Source organism: Mus pahari, chromosome 22, assembly GCF_900095145.1.
Source record: "Mus pahari chromosome 22, PAHARI_EIJ_v1.1, whole genome shotgun sequence".
Taxonomy (NCBI): domain Eukaryota; kingdom Metazoa; phylum Chordata; class Mammalia; order Rodentia; family Muridae; genus Mus; species Mus pahari.
In genome coordinates this window covers 49,463,545-49,486,612 of record NC_034611.1, presented here as the reverse complement: position 1 = coordinate 49,486,612, position 23,068 = coordinate 49,463,545, and the positions used below count along the sequence as shown (strand labels likewise).

Here is a 23,068-nt window from a genome sequence, read left to right as displayed (position 1 = left end):
CTCAGTCTCCTCTTTGCCGTTCGGATTTTCTCTAAAGATTATCCTCGCATTTTCTAGCCCGCTTAGCTAGCGTGACTCTGATTCTACGTGCCCCCACCCCTTCTCTCTGCCTGGTGTAGCGTTAAAAAAAGCACACAATAAGTTGAGGTTAGTATGTTGTTGCGGCAACGTGGCTAGGGGAAAAAAAAGAGCCTTATTCTGTCCTCGGAACATTTCCGGTCACTACGGTTTGGTTTCCCCTTCAGGCGATGCCAGCGCTGGATTCGTCTTACAGGCCTCTGCTGCGGAGCCCACTGGCTTGCTCTTTCTAGCTGTGTACGCATGTGTTCAGTTGTGGATACACCGACCTATGATTGCAAACAAGGAGGGCACTCGGAGCCGAAAGCTAACACAGGTTTCTAGTTTTAGGCCAGGTGTATTCAGGGATCCCGACACCAATTTGCACCTAGACTCCACGCTTTCTGGTCCTTTACTCGGTATCTCTAGGGCCGCAGCGTCAATTCCGTGTCATCCGAAGTGGTTTAGTTTGTCACCTGCTCCACAGCGGGGAGCCGCCTCTGTGTTCAACGTTGCTGGCAGGGGGTTTGAAGAAGTTGAAAGCGCGCTGAACGGTCGCAAGGAGACGTCAGGCCACAGCTGGCCGAGTGGGCAAAGGAACCGCGGGTAGGCCTGGGTACCGCGGAGGGAATTCTGAATTGCGATCCCAGCATCAGGACCGCAGGACCCCGGAGTTTGTGGCTTGCAACGGGCGCCCCCTCGGGAACGCAGCGCACGTTTGTTCCACGCTGGTCCGAGGCGCACATAGAGCAACGCAGTGTCTGTCCCCGAGTCTGGTATATTTCGGAGTCTGGCAAACCCGCCATTTAGTGATGTTTGACCTAATCCTGGTTCCTAGCTATATATAGGCAGGAACGAAATAGTGATTGGTGTGTTCTCCATTTATCCCAAAGCCTGCACAAAATGAAAATATACACACGAAACTCACCAAATCGTCGCACAAATACAAAACTAAAACCAACACAGGAAAACAAACTCCCATCCCCCATCCTAAAGCTCATTAAGAAAATCAAAAATCGAAGAAAACAAAATAAATACATTTATCGATGCAGGACACACAAGGTACTAACTGAAATAGAATCAGAGCATATCAAAACGCAGCTCAGAAGGAGAAATCTGGCATAGGACTCACAAGGAGACAGTCTACAAGGGCAGAGTACAAAGCCCACACAAAATCAAAACACGCAGTACAGACAACAAAACCCACTCCAGAGCTAGACCACAAAGCAGTTCCACAAAGGGGCGGAAAAAGCAAAATGCAAGAAACAAAAGGTTCACGGATAATGGAAACTCTTAGGAAACAAACAACAAAACAAAACCCTAAATAGGAAGAAAAGAAAAGCCAACAACTCCAGACCCAGCCCAGGGTGAACTGTCAATTCCGAAAGGGCTTTTGATCTCCAGGCGCAGGCAGGCCGCTCCTCCCCAGCGCTGCTTCCCGGCACCCGCGAGGCGGAAGGGCGGGAAGCGAGAGCAGAGGCCCGGACGCGGAGGACAGTCTAAAGCTCCAGGGCCGCCAAAAGTCAAACCGCGGATAGGGACCCGGACCCACAGGCTGCAGGGAGGAGCTGGCACAGGGGACTACGCAGACTACTTGGTGGGGGTGGGGGGCCTCCCGGGAATCCACAGCCACGTTTCCAATTGTGGTGAAATCTGCTCAGTGGATTTGCGATGTCCGGTGCCCACTGACCCCTCCCCCCATCTTCGAACTCTAGGCTCTCTCCCCTAGGTTGCAGCCCAGCCTCGTGACCACCCCCGTCCAAAAAAAAAAAAAAATCAAACAAACACTCTCGGAGGGCGATTCACTTTCCGAAACTGCCATTGTCCAGTGGCCCTAGAGCGCTCACCCGCCCTGGAGAACCTTTCCCTGCGACCAGCCCTCAACTGGGCTCCATAGGCTTCTCGCGGCCAAATCCAGCCGCTTGGAATTCAGACTGGGGAGGGAGCAGAGTAGGGGAGGCTTGAGCTTGGGCCGCGGGGAGAGAGGTTGGACACCACAACCACACCTTTGCATCCGATTTTCCCTCTGGAAAATCAAGTCTGGGAACTCGGGGATGCTACAAGGTCTCTTGGTCCGAGGGCAGTCCATTTAGAGGCCTGGGTAAGGTGTCCAGAATTTTTGCCTGTTCTACGAACCTACTAGGATGGTTCTGCTTGGCCCGGGTGCTCCAAAGCAGAGGACCCTGTTTTATCAGCAGCTTTCTGCTGAACCTCCGGGCTCTGGGGTAAAAAGGGTCGAGCTCTAGAGGGAAGATCTGGGACCTGGTGACTGAATGGGACCTAGAGACTGTAGTGATCTGAAGCTGCCCTGCCGACCTATGGAGGTTGCAGTTGGGTTGGGGGTGGGGTAGTTGGGAACCCCCGAGGGCGGGCGCCGCCCTAGGGGTGAATCTGAGGATGCTGGAACATCCCCTGTGGCTGACAATTGTGCTAGCACAGGGTTCAAAACCACCTGCTTGGCAGAATTGTTCTTTCTTTAAAATTAAAAAAAAAAAAATATGGGCCTACTGGCACTCACAAAGCAGAGTTTACATGTAGAGCAAAAGCGCACAGGGCCGCGACCCCCAGACACAGGTTTCGAAGCAGGTACGACCCTGTGACTCCGGTTCTCCTTCCCCTAGGCGCGCGACTAACGCCGGGCGCAGTCTGAATCCTTCCTTCCCTGCCCCCACCCCCCTATAAAAGTCCAAGGCGGCACCGAGGCGGCATTGCTGCTCTCTGGGCCTTTTGCACACCTTCGGCCAGGCCCGGTCCGCCCCGTCTGGCACGCTGGGCAGGCCGCAGAGCCGACACCCTTTCCCTGGTTCTTGGCCCGCAGTGCGGGGCGGTGCGCCGGGGGCGCGACGTGTCTGGGGACATCTTGTGATGTTGGCGAGAACAGGACATGATCTCACATGGCGAGAAGCTCTTTAGTTCCTTAATCATTTCACGGTGCCTTCGGACGCTTTTTTTCCACCTAAAACGTTTAGTTTCAGCTCAGTGATCAGCTACCCCAGCTCGGCGGGGGAGCGGAAGGCTTCAATTATTCCGACTTGTGAGCGGGGCCCCAGCACCAAAAAAAAAAAAAGAAAAGAAAAAGAAAAAGAAAAGAAAAGAAAAGAAAAAGAAAGAAAGAAAGAAAAGAAAAAGAAAGAAAAAAGAAAGAAAAAGAAAAGAAAAGAAAGAAAGGGGAAAAGAAGAAAGAAAAGGAGAGAGAAAAGAAAAGAAAAATAAAACAAAGAAAGAAAAAAGAAAGGAAAGGAAAAAAGACACCCAAAAAAGTGGAAACTTTTCCTCGCTGTCCATTTCATCAAGTCCTGAAATATCGAAATGGATTTAGAGAAAAATTACCCGACTCCTCGGACCATCAGGACAGGTAGGAACACCGCGAAATGGGATTCATCCATGCTCACTCTGGGACACTACCCAGTGCTAGTATCCATGCTAATATCCATGCAAGAAGAAAGGGGTGTGTGTGTGTGTGTGTGTGTGTGTGTGTGTGTTTCTCAGGAAAAGGCCTGTCCTACAGTGCATTCACATGGTTTTCCCTAGTCCGTCAAGGTGTCTTCAAGGAGGCCTGTTTTCTTTGGTTTTGTTTGATTCTGTTTCTGATACTTGTGTTGGTATTAATCTGGAGGTGTTCAAGTTTGGATCTGTGTGTTCACTTGAGGAGATCAATGTGTGCAGGAGTTTGTGTGACCTCAAATAGGTGTTCAGTTTGAGTTTGTACGCCTGTTGGCATCTTTACTAGCTTGTATCTTGCCCTTGAGCGTATTAGTATGTGTTTATGAGTTGTTCTTTGTGTGTGTTCTTTTTAAGCCCCCAAGATGTGTGTTTGTGTAAATTCTGTGTATATAATTTGATAAGCATCTCACTCACTGGACATCTACTGCTTAAGGGCTCTGGTCATCTCTATATCCCAAGTGATTTTGGAAGTAAGAAAGAGGTGGTTCTCTGATTCCCTCCACTTTTGGATGTCAACAGCTGCCCAATGTGTACATACCATACATACCAATACATACAAAAGTGCTGGTCTCCAGGCACAGGTATAGCTCTGGGGCCTCCTAGGGGTATAGTATACAACACATGCACTGCCAGGCCTAGGTCTTGTAATATTGAGAGATAGAATCAAAAGTGATGTGAATTCGGGGCAATTAAGCTCTCACTGTGCAGTGTGTACTGTCTCATGGGTGTACTATTGCATTTAGCATTTGTGTACAAGGGTCTCCTACAGCAGGCACAACTTTGGTAGGTGAGAACAGTCTGTGGGCTACTGATGACATTTTGACAGTGCACACACACACACACACACACACACACACACACACTCCAATCCCTTGCTTTTAGGCTGTCACCTAGATTGGCCTCTGACATTGTGTGTGTATATATGTCACACTGTATGCTCAGGCTTTGTCCTGTGGGTGCTGCTCCAATGAAGGAGAGCACACGTGGGTGGATATCTGTGCCTAGCCTAGTCATTCAGCTGGGGTTACTGTATGTACACAGGCCTTCTTGGCACAGTGCCCTTGTGCCTCCCAGAGGCCCAGGCAGTGGGTAGCAGGATGTGTTTATGTGTGAGATGTGGCAGGGCAGTAGGCCTCTGTCTACACTAAGGCATAAGGTGGTGTGCCATCCTCCTTTGCTTGTTAGACTCCTGTGCCAAACTGTACACAAATACTCTGAGCAATGGCAAGAAACCCACTTTTCTCATTTCTGGGTCATCTGTGAGACCTCAGTTCTACTCAAGCCTTTGATAAAGTCAGAGAGAAGAGAAAACTTAGACCTCCAACCCAGGGTGACTTCCTGGCATAGCTCTGGGTCCAGAAAAGCCTTGATAGAAAAAAAAAAAAAAAATGAGGGCAGGAGCCAGAGGAACATCGCGGTGGTGAGGGTTCAGAGTTGAAACCAGGGTCTCTACTCCCTTTCCATTCTTAACTCTCAGACAAGCTTCCTTTCTCTAAGTGGTGGGATGCCCGAAGGTTTCTGTGCCTGCCTGGGTTGTTTATTGTTGGGACCAGGATGGACGCCTGTGAGTCAAGAGAGGGGTCTGAGTGGCTGTCTCTCCGACAAGCTGTCTACTACGAAGAATGTAATTCATTGCGGTCGATGGGCTCTTTGATTAGTTCAATCGCCTGAATAATCGTTTAATCAATAAAGCATTTCACTCTTCTGTGCTGTTAGACTGGGTGGGGTTTGTATAGGGGAAATCCTAAGGAGGTTTTGGAGCTTCAAATCCTAAGAGCCACGCCCCTTAATGATGAGTTAGGGTAAAAGCCACCTGCTTGGCTTTGGAAGGAAGGGGTGGCAGCTCAGGTGTGCCCTTCTGCTTGTCGTCCAAGTCCTGAGGTCCAGCCTAGGGAAAAGGAGGGAGAGGACTGAGAGGGTGTCCAGACACTCAAAGGCTATCTAGGTCTACTTTCTGCCCTGAACTTGTAGGCCTTTCACGGGCCACCAAACTGTCTCTTCTTTCCTCCAGAGTCATCTAGCAGTCCTACTGTAGTGTCTTTAAAGTTTAAAGCCCAGAATTAAGCAAGGTCAGCACACAGCAGGGACTCACTTAAGAAGCTTCTCCCTTCTTTGGAAAAGAGGAGGCCCAGAAGGCAGGAACTTAAGGTGCCAATCAAACAAGGCTGGGTCTAGAAGGGAGAGAGTAGCACTTCCCATGCCTGGGATGGCATCTCACAAAGCTCTGGGAAACATTCCAGATGTTGTTCTCTGGTTTCCAAGTACAAGAAGCTGAGACCTTAGGAGTAAGGACTATGCACTCTTCAAGTCTCCACAGAGACTGTCCTGGTGCAAGGGCAGACTAGTAGGGATAACAAGCCCCAATACAGCATGTGTGCACTTCAAGAAAGGCTTGGTTTAATAGTCTCCTCCCCAGTGATTCCTGCAATATACCCAGACCAAGTTGGGCAGATTCTTGATCCACTTTCAGGAATCAGACAGTCATCTCAATGCCCCATTTGCTGTGCAATCACAGACCATTTGCTTTTCCTCTTTGATACTTTTTTTTTTTTAATTAAAGTTAAAAGGAACCCATCAGGTTAGAAGAGCAGTGCCCAGACATCTCAGACCCTTCCCAACTGAGCAACCAGTCTGAATCCTGAAAGGCCTTGTTTTGTTGGAAGAAAGAGCAGGCAAATGGGGCTGGAATTGGACTGCAAGAGTCAATCTCATGTCAGAACTTCATGGCAGCACCAGCACTCAGAGGGTCTGGCTGGTTTGTAAGCTGGAGGGACTGTTGGAGAGCAGGGAGGGGGTAGGAATTGGGGATGGTGTGGGCGTGGTGTGTGACTCCCTTCAGGCAGTCTCCAAGGAGAGAGAGAGAGAGAGAGAGAGAGAGAGAGAGAGAGAGAGAGAGAGAGAGAGTTTCTCCAAAGGTGCTCCTGTTTCTGAAACACTCTCGAAATGGTCATTCAATCAACAGACAAAACTTTCTAAAGCAATTGAATTTAAATAACTTGTGGGTTTTTTTGTTTGTTTTGTTTTTTGCTTTATTTGAGACTCCCTGCACCTTCCTCCATGGTTTTGTTTCACAGGTCTATGATCTCTGTGTACCTCTTTGTTAGCCCTTCCTGGACGCAGGTTGCAGGCAGGACTTGAGGCATGGAAGTCTATCTCTATGGGAGAAGAGCTGTGCAATCTCAGACTGGTCATCTAACTTCTCTGGGCCACTGTTTGGAAGCTTGAGAGGTTGGAGTAGGTGGTAATATCAGGGCTGTTCACTTCTTGGGGATTTGAAGTTCTCAGGGCTCAGGAACTCCAGGAGTGTCAAAGGAAACCACTCAGAAGGAAATTTCCTCTGACCCAGGATCACTAAGTACTGGGAGGGCCTTCTTTCCTTCGTTGGTTAGGTAGGGTCATACAGAAGAGAACATATCCAGAGCAATACCTACTGTGTGAAAGGAAGGATCTGGACTGTGTCTGGTGGAATGGTACCTGCATTTTCATCCTGCCCTCAGAACACCCCAAGGGTTTTGTCCAAACAATACAGAACAACTGGCCTCTTCAGGTATTGTCCAGATAAGTTATTTGGTTTGACATCAGCTCCACTTCCAGCCTCCAGCCTTCCTTCTATCCCAGACTTGTACTAGTATGACCTTAGATAAGTTGAATCCAGTCTCTTATCCTCAGGTTCCAAATCTGAAAAATGGGGAAACATTTTCTCAGAGCCCTTTTAGTTTTAATATTCTAGATCGGGGATTGTAAGCTCAAGGAGCAGTGTTGGGAGCTTGAGGTACCACTGACCGATCCTCTGGAGCAGCCTCTTGACATCCATAGTGGGAATTAAGAGTCCCACAACTGACTTGGAACTCAACTCTTGCGCTATCTGATTCTCTGGGGACTACGGGATAAAGCAAATGGGGCCCTATGCCATCACAGTCCTTTCCCAGCTGTAACCTCCCTACTCTAAGAGAGAGGTAGGTGTGGGGCAGCAAAGATCAAGACGGAAGGGGTTCCGGAAAATGGAGAGAGAAAGCTACCACCCCACTGCCTCTTACACCACAGCCTTCTGAGTCCCCAGAGACCGGCCTTGGCTGTTTCCCTGCAGCTGTGCCCCAGTGGGGGTGGGGCTGTGTCAGCCCGGGAGAGACTTTCCCTGCTTGTCAGGGGCAGCTTGGAGGAGACAGCTTTCAAGGGAGGACCCAGGAGCTGACCTAGTATAGAGATGTTAGAAGTGGAGCAAGAAGAGAAGAATGGAAATGAGGAGAAAGCAAATAGTGAAAATGATCCTCGGATCGGCCTGAGCTTTGTCCTCCCTCTACTATGTCTGAAGCAGATGCCTCAGAGTTCTCGTTTTTTGGTGGGTTTATGTTTAAAAATAGAGATTCATCACTTATGATTCAAAGGAGTGAGTGTTTAGTATTCTCCTACAGCTGCTGAGGTGCGGGGGAGGGGAGTGCTCAGTATCCGCGATGGGTTGGGTCTTAGCACACTAGAAGCCTGCAGAACTATAGCTACCTGGGTGAAGACACTTCTTTTTTTTTTTTTTTTTAAAGTCCAACAGCTTTGATTGTGGTCTGAGAGCCTTACATTCCCAAGAAACTGAGACATGTGTTGGTTAAAGAAAGAGCTTTGCTGGATCGGAGAATTCTGTCTGCTAGAAGCCTGTCCATTTTTGTCCTAAAATCTACAGGGACTCTGGTGAGGAAGGTCAGGTTTTCCTGTCAGGTGGCCATCCTGAGGCTACACTGCCAGGCTCTTGCAAATGGAGGTAACTGCACAGCCACTGGCTTCGGGTGCTCTCATTAGCTCTGGATGCCGGTGGACTCTTTCCCTTTTTAAAGAGGCCTTGTACCAGATGCAGAAATCCTCTTGTTGACAGAAGCTTTGAGCTAAGAGCATCACCAGCTCCCAAGGGGCCTATCAGCCCCTAGGCTAAGACAACAGAAAGGATCTATGCTTCTGTACTTGAGGCAACCTGGTCCAAGCTTTGGAGACTCCCCAAATTTCTGGTAACCTTAAAATAGTATTTCCCCAGTTCTGCCTTTGGTTAGTGCAATGCTGGGGCCTCTGTGGATGAAAGAATGACAGAGGAGAATACAGAGGAGATGGTCATTACTTAATGGATTCTTGATAAACTTAAGAAATGTTTCCATTGGAAGGAACCAGCATCAAAGACTTCTTTACTAAACTCTGCCCATTTTACAGAGCAGCAAAGTGAGGTCTAAAGCGGCAGATATTCACACAAGAATCTGCTGCCTAGACCGAAAATTGGATCTCTATTGTGCTGCATGTCTACCTCTAAAATCTGTGGATGTTTTTCTATTTTTGTTTTTTGTTTTTTGTTTTCGTTCGTTTTCTCTCCCTCCCATCCTCACTCTTCTTCGGCCCTGTCTTGGTTGCCCTCAGTCTCTAAGCGCATCCCAGAATCTCAACGGCCCTCAGAAAGGTCGGCTCTGTGGGACCAAGAGCATGGTTCTCCAGACACTGCGTGGGCCCTGTTCTCTCTCTTCCCCTTTTCTATCCGCGAACCACTAGGCCTTCTCCCCACGCGTTTGTCAATGAACGTGGCGCCTCAGCTTGGGCCCCGCCCCCCATTCTCTCCCATTGCCCAGGTACCGGCTAATCAGGCGGAGCCCGTGGGTTGCTTAGCCAATAGGGCAGTATTTCGGGCTAGGGCCGGATGCCCCTGTTCTGATTGGCTTGATGGGGCGTGATTGGCAGGTGAGCTCCCGCCCCGCCTCCGCCCGGAGGGAGGCTGAGCCCCGGGCGGCGCTGTCCACACGCAGCGGGTCCTGAAAGCGGCTTCGGGGCGGCGCGGTGGCGCACTGTGCGCGCCGAGCAGGCGGAGGGCTAGCGCCGGCGGCGGCGGCGGCAGAGCAGGCATTAGAGCCGGCAGGGGCTCCATCTCAGCACCGACAGCCCCGGCGGCCCCGGCGGCCCCGGCGGCAGGGACCCTCATCCTCTCCTGCGCCCCTCGCTCCACGCTGGGCAGACGCGGCGGCTGTCCCGGAAGAGGCAAGGCAGGGACAATCCACCCGGAACCCAGAGATCGGACAGCGGGGCTCCAAGAGTTGGTAGCGTGAGGCACAGCCAAGCGCGAAGGGGCCGGGAGCTGCGGGGCCCGCGGGAACTTTGAAGGCAGCGGGTCCCGGGCTTCGAGGGTTGCAGCTTCGGGGCGCACCGGGCTTCAGCAGCTGCAGCATCTCAGAATCCGCCGCGGCCCCTGAGCGACAGGAAAGGGAGTTCTCTGTAACTTCGTCGGAGACGTCGGAGAGCCGGCAGGAGAGAGGTGAAGGGGCAGATCCGGCTCCAGAGACACGGAGAAACAGGAAACAGAAAGGACCTGGTGGAGGCCGAAGGGTGGGTAGACCCTCGAGGCAGCAAGACCGAAGCAGCCTGGCAGTCCACGGCCTCTCTGCCCCGGACTGAGACGGAGGGCCCTGCTCTCGCGGCCTCCTGAAGGCTGCTGGTCCCGCGCCGGGCTCCCCTAGCATTCCTGGAGGTGGGCCCCTGCGCTATGCCCTCGACGCCGCGGGCGCTTGGGCCGCAGCTTCTCTGGTGCGGGCCAGGAGCCGCCGCTTGAGCCAGCAGGAGTTGAGCGCCCGCTCTCAGACCGACTGGCTGAGAGCACCGTTTCCCGCCTCTCGGCTCAGCTCTCTGCGATCTTCCGCAGGCGGCTCTGAGAGGGACCCCACGGCTGCAGAAGTCTTTTCTGAGCTCAGCTCACACGGTGCCCAGCCTGGTGGCGCGGTTCCCTAGGCGCCCTGGGCAGTCCTTTGGCGCCGAGAGGCAGCAGCGTGGGCCGGCCTACAGTCTGGAGCGCCCCGATGGAAATACACTGTAAGCACGACCCGTTTGCATCCATGCATAGTAAGTAGGCGGCGAGCTCGCTTCTCTCACTCTCCGGCCGGGATCGGGTTGGGGTTGCCGGAGTGCGGGGTAAGGTACTAAGTCTTGAAGGACTCGGGACCTCTGTAGCTGCGTAGACAACTTCGCAAAGTGCAATGATTTCAGGCAGCGGACAGGGAACGCGTTTGGCCGCCGAGGCCGAAGCGTCTGGTGGGTGAATCCCGCCTCCAGCAACGAGGTAGTGTAGGTAGTGAGCTGTAGCCTTTCCGGAGCTCTAGCCGCTACTTCTCAGAACTCTCGTTCATACGCATAGAAAGCTCGGGACTGGGCCAGTTGGAGGGCAGGAAGTTTTAATAGAGGTCAGTGAGAGTTTCAGCCAGCGCTCAACATCCCAACTCTATTGGCGCCTTTTTCAGCCATGGGACTAAGCAAGACTGATGCTTAGAAGGAAAAGTGGAGCCCCGAGCAGTCCCCGAATATGTGAAGAAAGAAGTGAGAGTTAAGAAGGGGCACCAGGTCCAGGATTCCAAATGCGCCCTGGCTCGAGGAGAGGGGATTTTTAAAAAAAAAAAAATCAACGAAGTCAGGGTCCCTAAGCTACACTTCAGTTTAGGCGTCGGCCAGTACATACATAAAGAAATCATTGGGTCCTTCTCTGTAGGATGTCTACCTTGAGATGGCTTCTCCACTAGAAAGAAAAAAGAAAGAAAGAAAGAAAGAAAGAAAGAAAGATAGATAGATAGATAGATAGATAGATAGATAGATAGATAGAAAGCTAGTTGGTCACATGGAGGCGTCCCTGCCTTCTGAAAGCCTGTGCAGTGTAAGAGACTAGGCAGGGTCATTTCGGGCACCGGTAGGGCCCTGCTGCCTGACCCACAGGGATCCTGCCAGTTCACCCATTAACACAGCCTCCTATGAGACAAGCGCTCTTCTCACGGTGAGTTAACGCTGGATTAGATTCGGAGATTTCAAGGAAATTCCAAGTGGAACGAATCGCGTTTCCTTTCTGTTGGCTGTAGACTCGGCCAGGGGAAGGCGCCAGGCTTTGGCAGACTGCACTCGGGTGCCCAGCTCGGGTCTCTGTGGGCTGCAGATCTCAGAGTAACTCCCGTGGCTAGCAGCCAGCTGCAAGCTTGTTTAACCTCAACCAGCCGGGATCCCGCTACTCTAGCCGTGGGTCCCCTATTTAACAAAGGCAGTAGAGACCCGGCTAGAGAGAAGGCAGGGTGAAGCAATAATCTTCCTGTCTTCCATCAAGAACTGAGTGGCCTGGTAGCAGCGGAAGGTTTGTTTAGGCAGCCAAAGCGGGCTTCAAGCAGGTCAGCTTCTCTTTGTGTCAATATCCCAGTCGGAGGTAAATCTCCCGAGCGAGCAGCGACAAGATTCGCGCAGAGAAGCTGCTTGCTCTGGTCCCAGCCCCAACGATTCCTCCCCTTTTGGAGTCTGGGTTTAACGGTTTCCAGTCCACCTTGGCTCCAGCGTCTCCCGCAGCATTTTCCTGCGCAGACTGGCTCTAGAGCCTCTCTGCTCTCTTTCAGAGAGAACCTGAAAACAAACGAGTTGGGGGCAACACTCTGAGAGGTGGGCAAGAAACAACTGGGAGACAAGATGGGTAGGGCTGGCTCCTGTGCTTCTGGCAGAAATCCAAAGGCCTGCACTGCCTCTCTCTGTCCAGAGTTCTGCTGCCCAGAGGTCGTGCCCAAGCCCGTGGGGAGACAGCATCAGACTTGGTGGTCTTGCGGTGTGGAGAGGTAGCTCCTTCTAGGTGCAGGTTAACCAACTGCTAATGTCTCAGCCTTCCTGCCGGCCCTTCAATCTACCCCCTCCTCGGGAAATCTTCCCTCCTCCCATTCTCAATCTCCCTGGTAGCACAGTGGGGGCTGGGCAAGCCTAGCTTCCAGAGCTAGTGGAAGCCCTTGGCGTCTTTGAAAAGACCTTAGCTCTTATGCCTAAAGCTGTTTGCTTGCACAATGTAATCTGTATCCGGGTCCTAATTTGCAGAGAAAATAGGTTCTGCAAGGCGACAGGTGTACTAGGATCCTTCATTTCATCTTTTTTTTCTTTCTTTCTTTTTTTCTTTTTTTCTGGCCGTGGTCAGTTTTTCCTTGTTACCTCCCTTTTTCTCTCATCCCCCACAACCAGTTCTGCACAGGACAGTTTCTGTTGAGAAGGACAGACAGGGCTGCAAATTTGGCTTCTGAGTTCAGAGGTACCCCACACTCTGTTCCAGTTCCACCAAGCTCACTGGCACAGAGGCCCTCCCCCAGATATTTCCTTCCCCCAACCCTTTACCAGTTAGTTATAAAGTACTTTTGTGGCCAGTGTCATACCTGAGTGTGACCCAAACCTTCAGATACCTCTGTTTTATAGAATATGATACTGTGGCTGGAGAGATAAAAGGACTGACAGAATTGTAGCTGGTTCTCAGGATAGAGGCATACCATTAGGCTTTGGGGAATCCCTGGAAAGGTAAGGGAAGAGAAGAACCTGGTCCCAGAGAGCACAGTGGACTCCTGGAGTATCCACACAGACAAGGCTCTCCCTCTGTGTAGTCCAGCCAGGTCTGTATTCACAGCATGAGTGCTCTATGTGTGTCAGCACCTGGCTATCCACTCTCTGGGATTCTGTCTGCATGTCTATGTGTATCCCTTCTGCCTTCTGCTTTGGTGCATTTAGAAAGAATTTCTATGATCCAGGGTCTTGTAGTTCAGTCTTTAGCTGAGCAGAGACATCTCTTACCTAATACTCTGTGCCCAGTCATAGGTCTTGGGGTTTGGGCAGTGCCCTTTGTGGGCCATATGTTCATAACAACGTCTGAGGAGCATCTATAGAAGGCAGCTCCTTTCAGGCCAGAGACACAAAGGTCCTAGGGGCATCCACAGTTCCATCATCCTTCTGTCCCCCTTCAAACCCTGTCCCCCAGGTGGAGGCCGGTGCTATATCTGTGTTTGTTTCCCAGTTTCTACCTAATTTGTTCCCACCATTTCTGTGCCAGTCTCTGCAGATTCTGCTCCCCGTAGGAATGATAGCTGAGTTCATGTCTTAGCCCAGTGCCTTCCTGACAGATGAGCCCTCACCTAGCTGGAATACACAGTAGAAGTTGAGGTTTGAGTCTTTGAGGAGATGCAAAGCTGGAGCGAGGCCTCAGAGAGAGGGAGCAGAAACAGAGCCCCACCCACAGAAACCCCCGTTTTCCAGAAGCCCCCTTCCATTTGCTGCTCTGTTTTGATTTTTCCATTCTGTCCCACCTCCCTCTGCCTGCCCAAACTTCTCTGTGTTCTATCTAGCCTTCTTTTCTTTGCTCTCTATCTCCGCCCCAACTCTCTATACCCTTTGCACATACCTCTTTTTCCTTGGTCCCAGTGGCTCTCTCCCTTAGATGTGAGCTTCCCTTCTTACCAATCTCAGATTAGCACCTTTTCTGAGACCTCAGTGGTAAAGTGCTCTGTTGGGTATATTTATAAGTGAGGCAAGAAGACTAAGAGGATCCGGGGGCCTGTCCAGGAAGTTAAGAAAAGTAAGAGTCACCTAAAGCCAAGTCTGTGTCAGATGTGGACACTTGCCTTAGATTCTGCAAATCTGTTAGCCTTGTGGACACAGGGAAGAAGTTTGGGGGATCTGCTGTGATTTAGCCAGACCTGACTCTAGGAGATTCTTCGCAGCTTTTGCTGTGATACAAATCCACAAATCCCCTATATAACTGCTCTTGGTATTGAAGTTCTCTGAAGGTTGCCATTGTGTTTTGGACATAAGTCTCAATTGTCAGTGGTACAGCAAACACTAACTGCAGATTGACTGCAATGCCTGGACCTCTAGATCATATGAGAAATGTGCTCGGTCTTTCAGTTTCCTTTTCTTGGCCTCCATCCTCCCAGAGAGCAAACCCCAATTTTGGATGTACTTTGTTTTACTCACATCCAAGTTGCTCTGGAAAGATGGATTCAACCCTCCTCCCCCTTAGGTACCCTTTGTCCCAGATCCAAGCTGTTGATCAGGGTTGTTTTAATCTTTCTGTTATAGGTAAGCTATGTAACTATGTCCCTAGCTGTAAAATCCTGTTCAGGGCAAATTTCTCTTTCTGTTATTTTCTTCTCCTATGTGAATTTTGATGTTTCAGAACAATCAAAATCCCTTAAAGGCACATTTAAAAAAAATCAGAGGAAGAGTCAGCATAGTTTGGAACTAAGTGATGCTATTTCCTAAAAAATTCTTCATTTCTTGGACATGCACCCGAACCTGGAAATTTCGGGAAATAAGTCATGATTTTTTAAAAGACTCTTTTAAGGAAACAGGTGGTGTTATGAGAGTTCTATTCCTCAATTTCAAATATTGTTCATGGGCCTGGTCCTAGAAAAGCCCTGGACCAGGATGGGTGGTGGCTGAGCTATAGTGGTTACTTTCTGTTTTAAAGTTGGAGTATGGATATATGTGTGACCTTGGAGGTGCCTCAATTCCTGCCCCACCCCATCCCTGGTGGAGTTCACTCTGTCCTAGGGTAGGAGGTTAACCATCCTTAGCCTCTGAGTTGCCAACAGCACCGATATTCTCTTGAACTTGTTTTGGCTCCAGCCCTCAGCAATGGCAGTTAGTGGATGATTGACAACTGTTACATGATTGACAATCATGTCACATTGGATCAGTCTGCGTTGACTGATCTGGTCTTCAGTTTACTCAGGTCACTGTGTCCCTTCAGAGTGTTCCCGATGTCCAGTGTAAGTGTAGGAGCAGAACAGGTACTTTCTCCGACTCCTTTTACTTAAATATACTCCACGCACTGCACCCGTGAGATCTGGGACTCAGAGGCATCCTTATTTCTTCCTAACCAATTTAAACCTGCTTGTAGATTGCAAGACATGCCCAAAATTCCAGGGGCACACCTTTCTAACAAAACCTGATTCAGTGTGTGCAGAAGACCCTGTGACCCATTTCTTTTGTGTGTTCTGAGAGGGTACAATGGTCAAGCTTGCACATCAACAGTCCAGTCTTAAAGGGAGGCTTTAGCCTTTTTTTTTTCTTCCCATTTTTAAGTTAAGGCAGCAGTTAGGTTTTTGTCTGAGTGATCTGAAAATGCTGGTCATTAAGAAAGAAAGTCTTCAGTTCTTGAATTAGATTGCTGATTTGAAAACACTTTCGCCCCTTGAGATGTAGATATTAGAACAGCCTGTTTCACCTTTGAAGACATTTGTTAAATGTTAAACAAGTTACACTATTTTTTTTCTCTTTTCATGTGATTATTTTAAGACATAATCTTCTCCCCAGGATCTTCCTTAGGTTGAGCATTGTGGACTAAATTGAGCTCCTGTCATACAGATCCCTTTCACAGTCCCCTTCCCCCTTCCCCCAAACGAAGAGAAAAATGCTAGTAACTAAAGGAAACACAGTGTAAGGAGCTCCTGGTAGCTCAGCCTACTGCCTAGAGATGGTCAAAAGCTGAGACTGGAGTTAAAAGGCCATCTAGGGTCCTTATGTCACCCGATTGACACCAGGTGTAAGGCATCTAGCCTGCCAGCCATTTGTGATCTCAGAGGGGTCTGGGTGCTCACAAGGGCACTCGTACTATGTGACTGGTTCTAACCACCCTTCCCCTTGCTTTTTGTTTCTGATCTGTTTCAGGACATGGAGGAGTGAATCAGCTTGGGGGGGTTTTTGTGAATGGACGGCCACTCCCAGATGTAGTCCGCCAAAGGATAGTGGAACTTGCCCATCAAGGTGTCAGGCCCTGCGACATCTCCAGGCAGCTTCGGGTCAGCCATGGTTGTGTCAGCAAAATTCTTGGCAGGTAAAGGCACGGGCTCCAGGCTTCCTTCAATGTTTTAAAGAAAGAGCTAAAAGACAGCCCGCAGCTGTTCCAGGTGCTAGTGTTCCCGTGAGACTATGGCGGGCATTTACTTGAGCCTTTGCAAAGTCTTTTGAGACCACCCTATTCAAAGTAGCTGTGGAAACTCCTCTTTTCAGTGACACGTGGAATAGGGAGACTTTGTTAGGAGGGACAATATGCTTCTCAAAAGTCTGCTGGACTATTTTAAAGAAACCAAGAGTATTAGGCTCTTAAGAATTTCCCCCAAACCTCTTAGGTGAGCTTGGGGGGGCGGGTTAGGGAAATGGTTGGGTGGGAGGGAGATCAATAGATTATAGTACACTACCAGAGTCCAATGTTTCTTTATTTGCTTTTCTGTTGTGGCAGGGCTGTGTTCATGCTAAGCAATACCGGCTGAGCTACAGAGCCAGTCCTCAGTGTTTTCCTTTAAATAGTACATTGTATCTTTAAAAGTCAGTGGCCATCTTCAGTTGCATCATTAGCCTCATCATATTGGTTACAATGTTTCCCTTCTGTGTTTTTTGTTACTTTCATAGTGACAGGCATCCTAAGTATGCATTAACTTAGACGGTGGAAAACAAACTAGCAACAAACATTAACTCTCCAATCTGACCTTTGAAAGTTGCCACTTGACCCCTCAATTCGCTACAGGCAAAACTACTAACAATGATCCCCTCCCAGAGGGCTGTGCAGACTTTTAGTCTCATGTTTTCTGTTTTGTTTTGTTTTGTTTCATTAGCCTCAGCACCAGCCAGGTTTTAAGAAGAGGAAATAAATCTTTCCTAGGCAAACTGACTGGCCAGGGTATGTTTGGCTAAGTCAGCACTTGGGCTGGACAGAGGGCTAAATGACTCTGGGACCCATCTCTCTCAATAACTCCAAACCACATCCATAGGTTTGCTCGCTTGTTTGTTTAATGTCCTGGGCATATGATTTGTTTTAGGGCTCCCCTGGCAGACAGGAACAGTGTCAGGTTTAGCTGCTCAGGGCTTTCTCACTATTTTTCTCACTGGGATCAGTGGTCCTCATCTTTGTTCTGTAGCTTGCACTGTGCTCTAACAACTGATGCCTGAACATATTTTGGAAGTATTTTGGGAGTCTTCTCAGTGACCCTATGACTCTCTACTCTTCTTGTACCATCTGCTGGGACTTAAGAATTCTCCTAACATATATGTTGAAGAACCATATAGAAAGTCTTGATTAAGAAGTCGCAGGGCCGGGAATCTGACTATTCCTTTAGGGCCACTAATCCCAGTATTTATTCTCCATCTTCTTGCCTAGCATGGGTCACATCAGTTGTGGAGGCCGAGGGTGCAATCCAGTTCTACTTATCACTCAGCTAGCTAGAGAGTTCCAGCCCAAGGAGGTTATCAACTTGGTGGCCAGTTAGGTGGTAGTTTAGGGAGAAAGGTCAGAGCAAGTGAAGCAAAGGGAAGGAGCAAGCAAGGAGCCAGAAAGAAAGGAGAGAAAACAAAGGGAAGGGTTTTTTTTTTAAGACACAATAGAAAAATACCGAAGAAGAGAGAGCGGGAAGAGAGCTATTTCAGAGGTTACTAGTCCCACTTCTGATGATGCATGGTCTCCAATATCTTCTTGTGAGACTTCTTTGGGAGGGGGGAGTTGCAGGGATGAGAGGGGAGGCCCTTCCTTTGGTTTTACTGAGACATCTTTGCTGAGCTGACATTTGGTTCGTTTGGTTTGCTGTTTGAAAATTTCAAGACAGTGAGAGCCTTTCTCAGATATACAAATGACTGGTTATCATGTTCTAGAGCTCTAGAGCCCTTTACATCTCCCTTGAAGACTGAGGTCAGGCCAGCAGCTTTCCATGGACCAGAATAGATTTGTCACTGGACAGAGTGGCATTCGGAAGTTATGCGCCGCTCCGGTGCCTGGCCGTTTAAGTTGTCAACAATAAATTGGAATTTCATAGCTCATTATTTTCATAACTAAGAACCACAGTGGACAAAATGTCACTCTAATTAGAACTGCCTTTTAAGAAACAAGTTCAGCCCTAAAACAGTGTGTCTGGGAATTTCCAAACTGGGCCAATTCGATCCACAGATTCTCCCCGACCCCCAGAGGAATTTGATGGGTGCTGATCATAGAGTGTTTGGTGTGTGGTAGCTGCAGTTTTCAAAGGCTGTGTGGCAAGGCTGGCAAAGTCCTTGGGAGCAGGCAGCTCTCTCTCCCTGTTCCCTCAGGAAGGTGTGTGTGTAGGCTGCCAGGAGTATAGACATCCATTCTAGAATTCAAGGCTGTAGAGGGCTGGGTACTATATGAAGGCCAAGACAAGAGCAGGACTGTTGTCTCCTCTCATTTGAAATTTGGTGACATGTCACATGATAAAATTAGAACAGTGGGGATTTTAATCCCCAACTGTGCACTCTATGCAAATTCTCTTTCATCTTTCATTTATTTTTTATTTTTGCAAAATCTTTTCAGTCACTCTGAATTCCTGTCACCACAGCAGCTCCGCCAAGGAATCAGGGCAAATACCCGCCCCTTACAGAAGCAGGGTAACTGAGGCTGAGGAAGGCTGAGGGAGTTGGTCAGGATCACAGAGCCATTTGGTGTCAGAGCCACTACAGGCACGGCACCTCTTGACTCCCAACCTAATGCTCTTTGTGCTCTTTGCATCGAGGGACCCTGTGTTGGTGGCTGCCGCTCTCCTTTTGTCTGTAAGCCAAAGGGCTGCACGGCTGTTTTGCTGAGATGAAAGGACGGTTATTAAGTCCGAATCCTCACTTGACACAGTCTCGAATTGGGGTTTCAGGGGGTGTCTGTGTTACTTTCTAAGGGCCTGGCCCATGTGTCAGTCAAACAGAAGACAGAAGCGTCGATTGTCGGGACTGCAGAGTCACACAGTTGGCATTGCTCAAGTACTGCAGGGCAGGGAGCCCTGGGCTGTCGCATGCCAGCCAAGTAACCGGGGGCTTTACCCTGCGGCTCTGTGCACTGCCCTGTGGTCACTGTAGTCCCATTGAGATCTATATATCTGTAAGTGCTGAGACCATCCGTGCCCTAAGAGGAGCTTTTGGCTCGCTGAATGAGTGAAAGATGCTTAAGAAGAGACCTTGAATAGGTCTCCCCAGTTGTAGGAAGCACAACTACCCATGCTTTAAATGTTAGAATGAACGCAGAAGCTCGTAGTGGGAAGAGCACTAGATTCAACGTCTGTCTCTGTAGCCAGAAGGAGTTGTGCAAGTCCCCTAGTCTTCTGATCATTTATGTTTTTCTTTTATAAAATCCTGCTGGCCTCCAAAGATGAGCGAGGATCAAGGTAATTTGAAGAACTCCATAAACTCTAGAGTGCTGTTGTTAAATTACAAGTTGTTAAGTGACAGTTAGCAAACCACTTTCTCTTGAGAAGCCAGCAGGACTCTGGAATCATCAGGAGACGCTGTGTGCCAGAATTTATGTGCCTTTCTACTTTCTGTCAAAAGCTATTATTTCCCTGGATTGAACTTTTTTTGTGTGTGATTAAAACCAATTTTTTTTTAAAGAAAATGTCTTTCAACAGTTTTATAAAGAAGGAAGATAAGTTGAGCTTGTTTTATGGTTAAAATTTATAAATGACTCAGTCTTCTCAATGGAAACAAGGGCTGTTCTTCTATAATATCCACTCACTTGGCCCTAGAAGGTTTTATCTAAGCAGAGAGTTCTAGCAACTCTATATATGTTCCATGATGCTCTAGGTCACATTTCCATCCATCCATCATCCATCCATCCATCCATCCATCCATCCATCCATCCATCCATCCATCCATCCAACAGAACCACCTCACTCCTTCCTCCTCCCCTCTTCCTCCTTTTCTTCCTCTTCCTCCTCCCTCCCGCCCCCCTCTCTGTATGTATGTAGCCAAGTCTCCTTGAAACTTGTGATTCTCCTGCCTCCACCTCCCAACCACTGGAGTTACAGATGTGTGCCACCATTTCTAGTGCCTTCCACTACTTATCAATACTCGAGGTTTAAACATTATAGTTATTAAAATGTCTTCTGGGTTAAAAATTTTCCAATCTCACAATAATCTTCTTTGAGAGAGGGACTCAAATTCCTCTGTAAAACAGAGGCATCCAGTGACTGCTAAAATTCAGAAAAAGAGCCAAGTCATCCCCCCAAATGGTCTTTCATGCCTCTCTTCTCTCTGGTCTCGGTTTTGCTGTAAAACCCTGACATCCTATTTGCGTTAACGAGGAAAAGCTGATAGCATGGAAATGTCCTTAGAAACAGCCATTTACCTCAGGGGAGGCCTCCGGGAGAGCTGGTTGCTTTTTTGTGGTTGGTTTTTCTGATTGCTCGGGATTTGATTTCTAATACATTTTTCCCATTAATGCTGGAATCCAACACTCCCTTTAATTTTATATCAGCTATTGTTTTTCTCTTTCGAAAAAAAAAAAAGTGTAGTAGAAGGGACAGCTTGAGAGAATGCTGGAGCATCTGCTGGGATGGGAGAGCCAGCAAACTGAGGGTCTATACCACCTTTCTGGGGAAATTTTAGTTCAAGAGGCTTGGCCAGAGTCAAAGTACCTTAATCCTTTGTTACCCAAGGAAAACATTTAGCTGGTATAAAGCCATTTTGTATCACAGAAGTATATGGCAACTAACTGTCCACCCACTTACTCTTCTAAAGCAATTTATGTGCTTTAGAACTGCTAGAGGACCAAGAGGAAACACTAACTTGCATTTTAAAATACTCTGTAAATATGTACTTTATGATTATATTATCAGTACAATACAATACAATACAAGCCATTTGGGCAATTTGAAACTTTTTCACAGAACATTAAGAAAAATAAAGAGAAAGTAGTATAATTCATTTTAATTATAAATTTTATTTAACCCAATGCTACAGATTGTCATTTTAACATATAATAAATATAAAAATTATTAGTGGGCTGGTCAGATAGCTCTCCTGGTCAAGGTGGTTGCTGCCAAGCCTGGTGACCAGGATTCAATCCCTGGGACTACGTGGTGGAATGACAAAACTGACTTGGGAAGGTTGCCCTCTGAGCTTGGCACACTCGTACATGCACAGAGTCATGTGTGTACTTTATTTTAAGAAATAAAGTTTAAAAAACCATTAAGCTATTTAACAGCCCCTTTTTGTACTATGTTTAAAGATCTGTTTATGTTTTCAGTACACCACAAGTCACACTTTGCATGTTTCAAATGTTCATCTGCTTTGCGGGCTCCCATGGCTAACCATGGCTAACTATGATCCTCTCTTCTTGGGTCTAGGTATTATGAGACAGGAAGCATCAAGCCGGGGGTGATTGGAGGATCCAAACCAAAGGTTGCCACTCCCAAAGTGGTGGAAAAGATCGCTGAGTACAAACGCCAAAACCCTACCATGTTTGCCTGGGAGATCAGGGACCGGCTGTTGGCAGAGCGAGTCTGTGACAATGACACTGTGCCCAGCGTCAGCTCCATCAACAGGTGAGGCTGGGGATTTGGGTAGGGCTGGCATACTGAAGGGTCCCCATGTGCCTCCTGAAGAACTAGGTCTTCTCCTTTCACTCCCTGGGGATTAGTTAGTAAGGGAGAAGATAGACAGTGCTGGTCTCAGCTACTGGGAGAAGACATCATGTCAATACCCAGGTCACTTGAGTTTCCTGAGCTAGGATGACTGACATCTCTGGGTTCATCTGCCTTTGTGGAGCACCCTGTATAAACTGTCCTGATTATCCTTTCGAAAACATCCCTGCCCCTGGGGGCTAACTTCTCTCAGAGGTTCCCAGCCTCCAGTTTGGACAGAGGTTGAACCACTTACGTGTGGGAAACGAAGTTCTTTTTGGGCTGAGCACATGTGGCTCTTTGTTCTAGCCCTGCTACCAAACTGAAGTGAGATCTGAGAGCCCAGGACACTGTCGTGGGTTTTCTAATGGTTCTAATGTGGAATCTTCAGCATACTAAGGTGCTCCAGAGACAAGGAGATGCCTGCTCCCATGCACCCTCAGATCTTACCCAGGAAAAGACAGACAGACAGAAAAGCACCAGGACACCAGGCACAGCATTTTCGTGGACTTCACAATGGTGTCCTCACTAATCTCTTCCTTAGGCTGATCCAAAGCATATTGACAGATACCATCAGAGCCTTAAGAATGAATTTTTAGCTAGGCATAGGCGTGCTAACACACATGCGTAATTTCAGCAGTGTGAGGACAGTGTTTTTGAGACCAGCCTGGACTACATAGCAAGAGCCCAATTTAAAAAATAAAATATTACATAAAATGAAAATTACATTTCTTTTAATTTTAAATTTCCCTTTTCTTTCCCCTCCCTCCCTCCCTATCTCCCTCCCTCCCTCCCCCCTCCTTCCTTCCTTCTTTCCTTACTTTCTTAATAAGAGAGAGTCTCACTCTACCTCTAGTTGGCCTGGAACTTGCTGTGTGCTTGAAATGATCCTCCTGCCTCAGCTTCCTGAGTGCTGGGGTCACACATGTGTGCAACTTCCCAAGGTGGCACTATCGAAGAAGGTGCTTTTCTGTTGTAGATAGATCCATTCGAGCCTATAGTCAGGAGCTGGGGGTGTAGCTCAGTTGCTAAAAGTGCTTGCCTTACATAATGAAGCCCTGGGCTACATCCCCAGTACCACCTAGACCTGGTGCAGTGGTACATGCCTATAATCCCAGTGGGATTGCAGTAGAGGCCGGAGGATGGAGTTCAAGATAATCCTTAGGTGATGTGGAGAGTTCTAAGTGACACATGAGATCCTACCTCCAAAACCCAAAGAAAGAAAGAAACAAACAAACACACACATCCAAGGCCAGGGATGAAATGACAAGATGAATATACACGAATGTTCTCATAAGAAACACTGTGTTCACATAAGGAAAAGAAGCCAGAAGTCTGGGAATCGAACCATTCCAGTTTCTTCAGAGCCACACCCTACTGCAGCTAGTGCTAAGAACTCC

At 48.4% G+C, this 23,068-nt stretch overlaps 2 protein-coding genes across 5 annotated transcripts in view; one reads left to right on the top strand and one right to left on the bottom strand.

The window, feature by feature from the left end:
* Positions 1-3,282: 3,282 nt before the first annotated feature.
* Positions 3,283-23,068, top strand: part of Pax5 (paired box 5) — a 179,160-nt gene continuing 159,374 nt past the window's right edge. Inside the window, exons 1-3 of one of the 4 annotated variants that reach the window (XM_021222111.1) lie at positions 3,283-3,412; positions 15,949-16,114; positions 21,393-21,590. In XM_021222111.1, coding sequence (XP_021077770.1) covers positions 3,367-3,412; positions 15,949-16,114; positions 21,393-21,590 — 410 coding nt within the window. In that variant the 5' untranslated portion in view covers positions 3,283-3,366. Of the gene's footprint in view, positions 3,413-10,305; positions 10,354-15,948; positions 16,115-21,392; positions 21,591-23,068 lie in introns of those variants that run through there. The other 3 variants (XM_021222112.1, XM_029533308.1, XM_021222113.1) reach the window with 3 other exon arrangements.
* Positions 8,644-10,940, bottom strand: LOC110338705. Its single transcript, XM_021222114.1, has one exon. The coding sequence runs from the start codon at positions 9,975-9,977 to the stop codon at positions 9,390-9,392; it is 588 nt and encodes a 195-aa protein (XP_021077773.1). The 5' UTR covers positions 9,978-10,940; the 3' UTR covers positions 8,644-9,389.

Coding starts and splice junctions, on each gene's coding strand:
- LOC110338705 (XM_021222114.1), bottom strand. CDS start 9,977: ATGCTAGGGGAGCCCGGCGCGGGACCAGCAGCCTTCAGGAGGCCGCGA.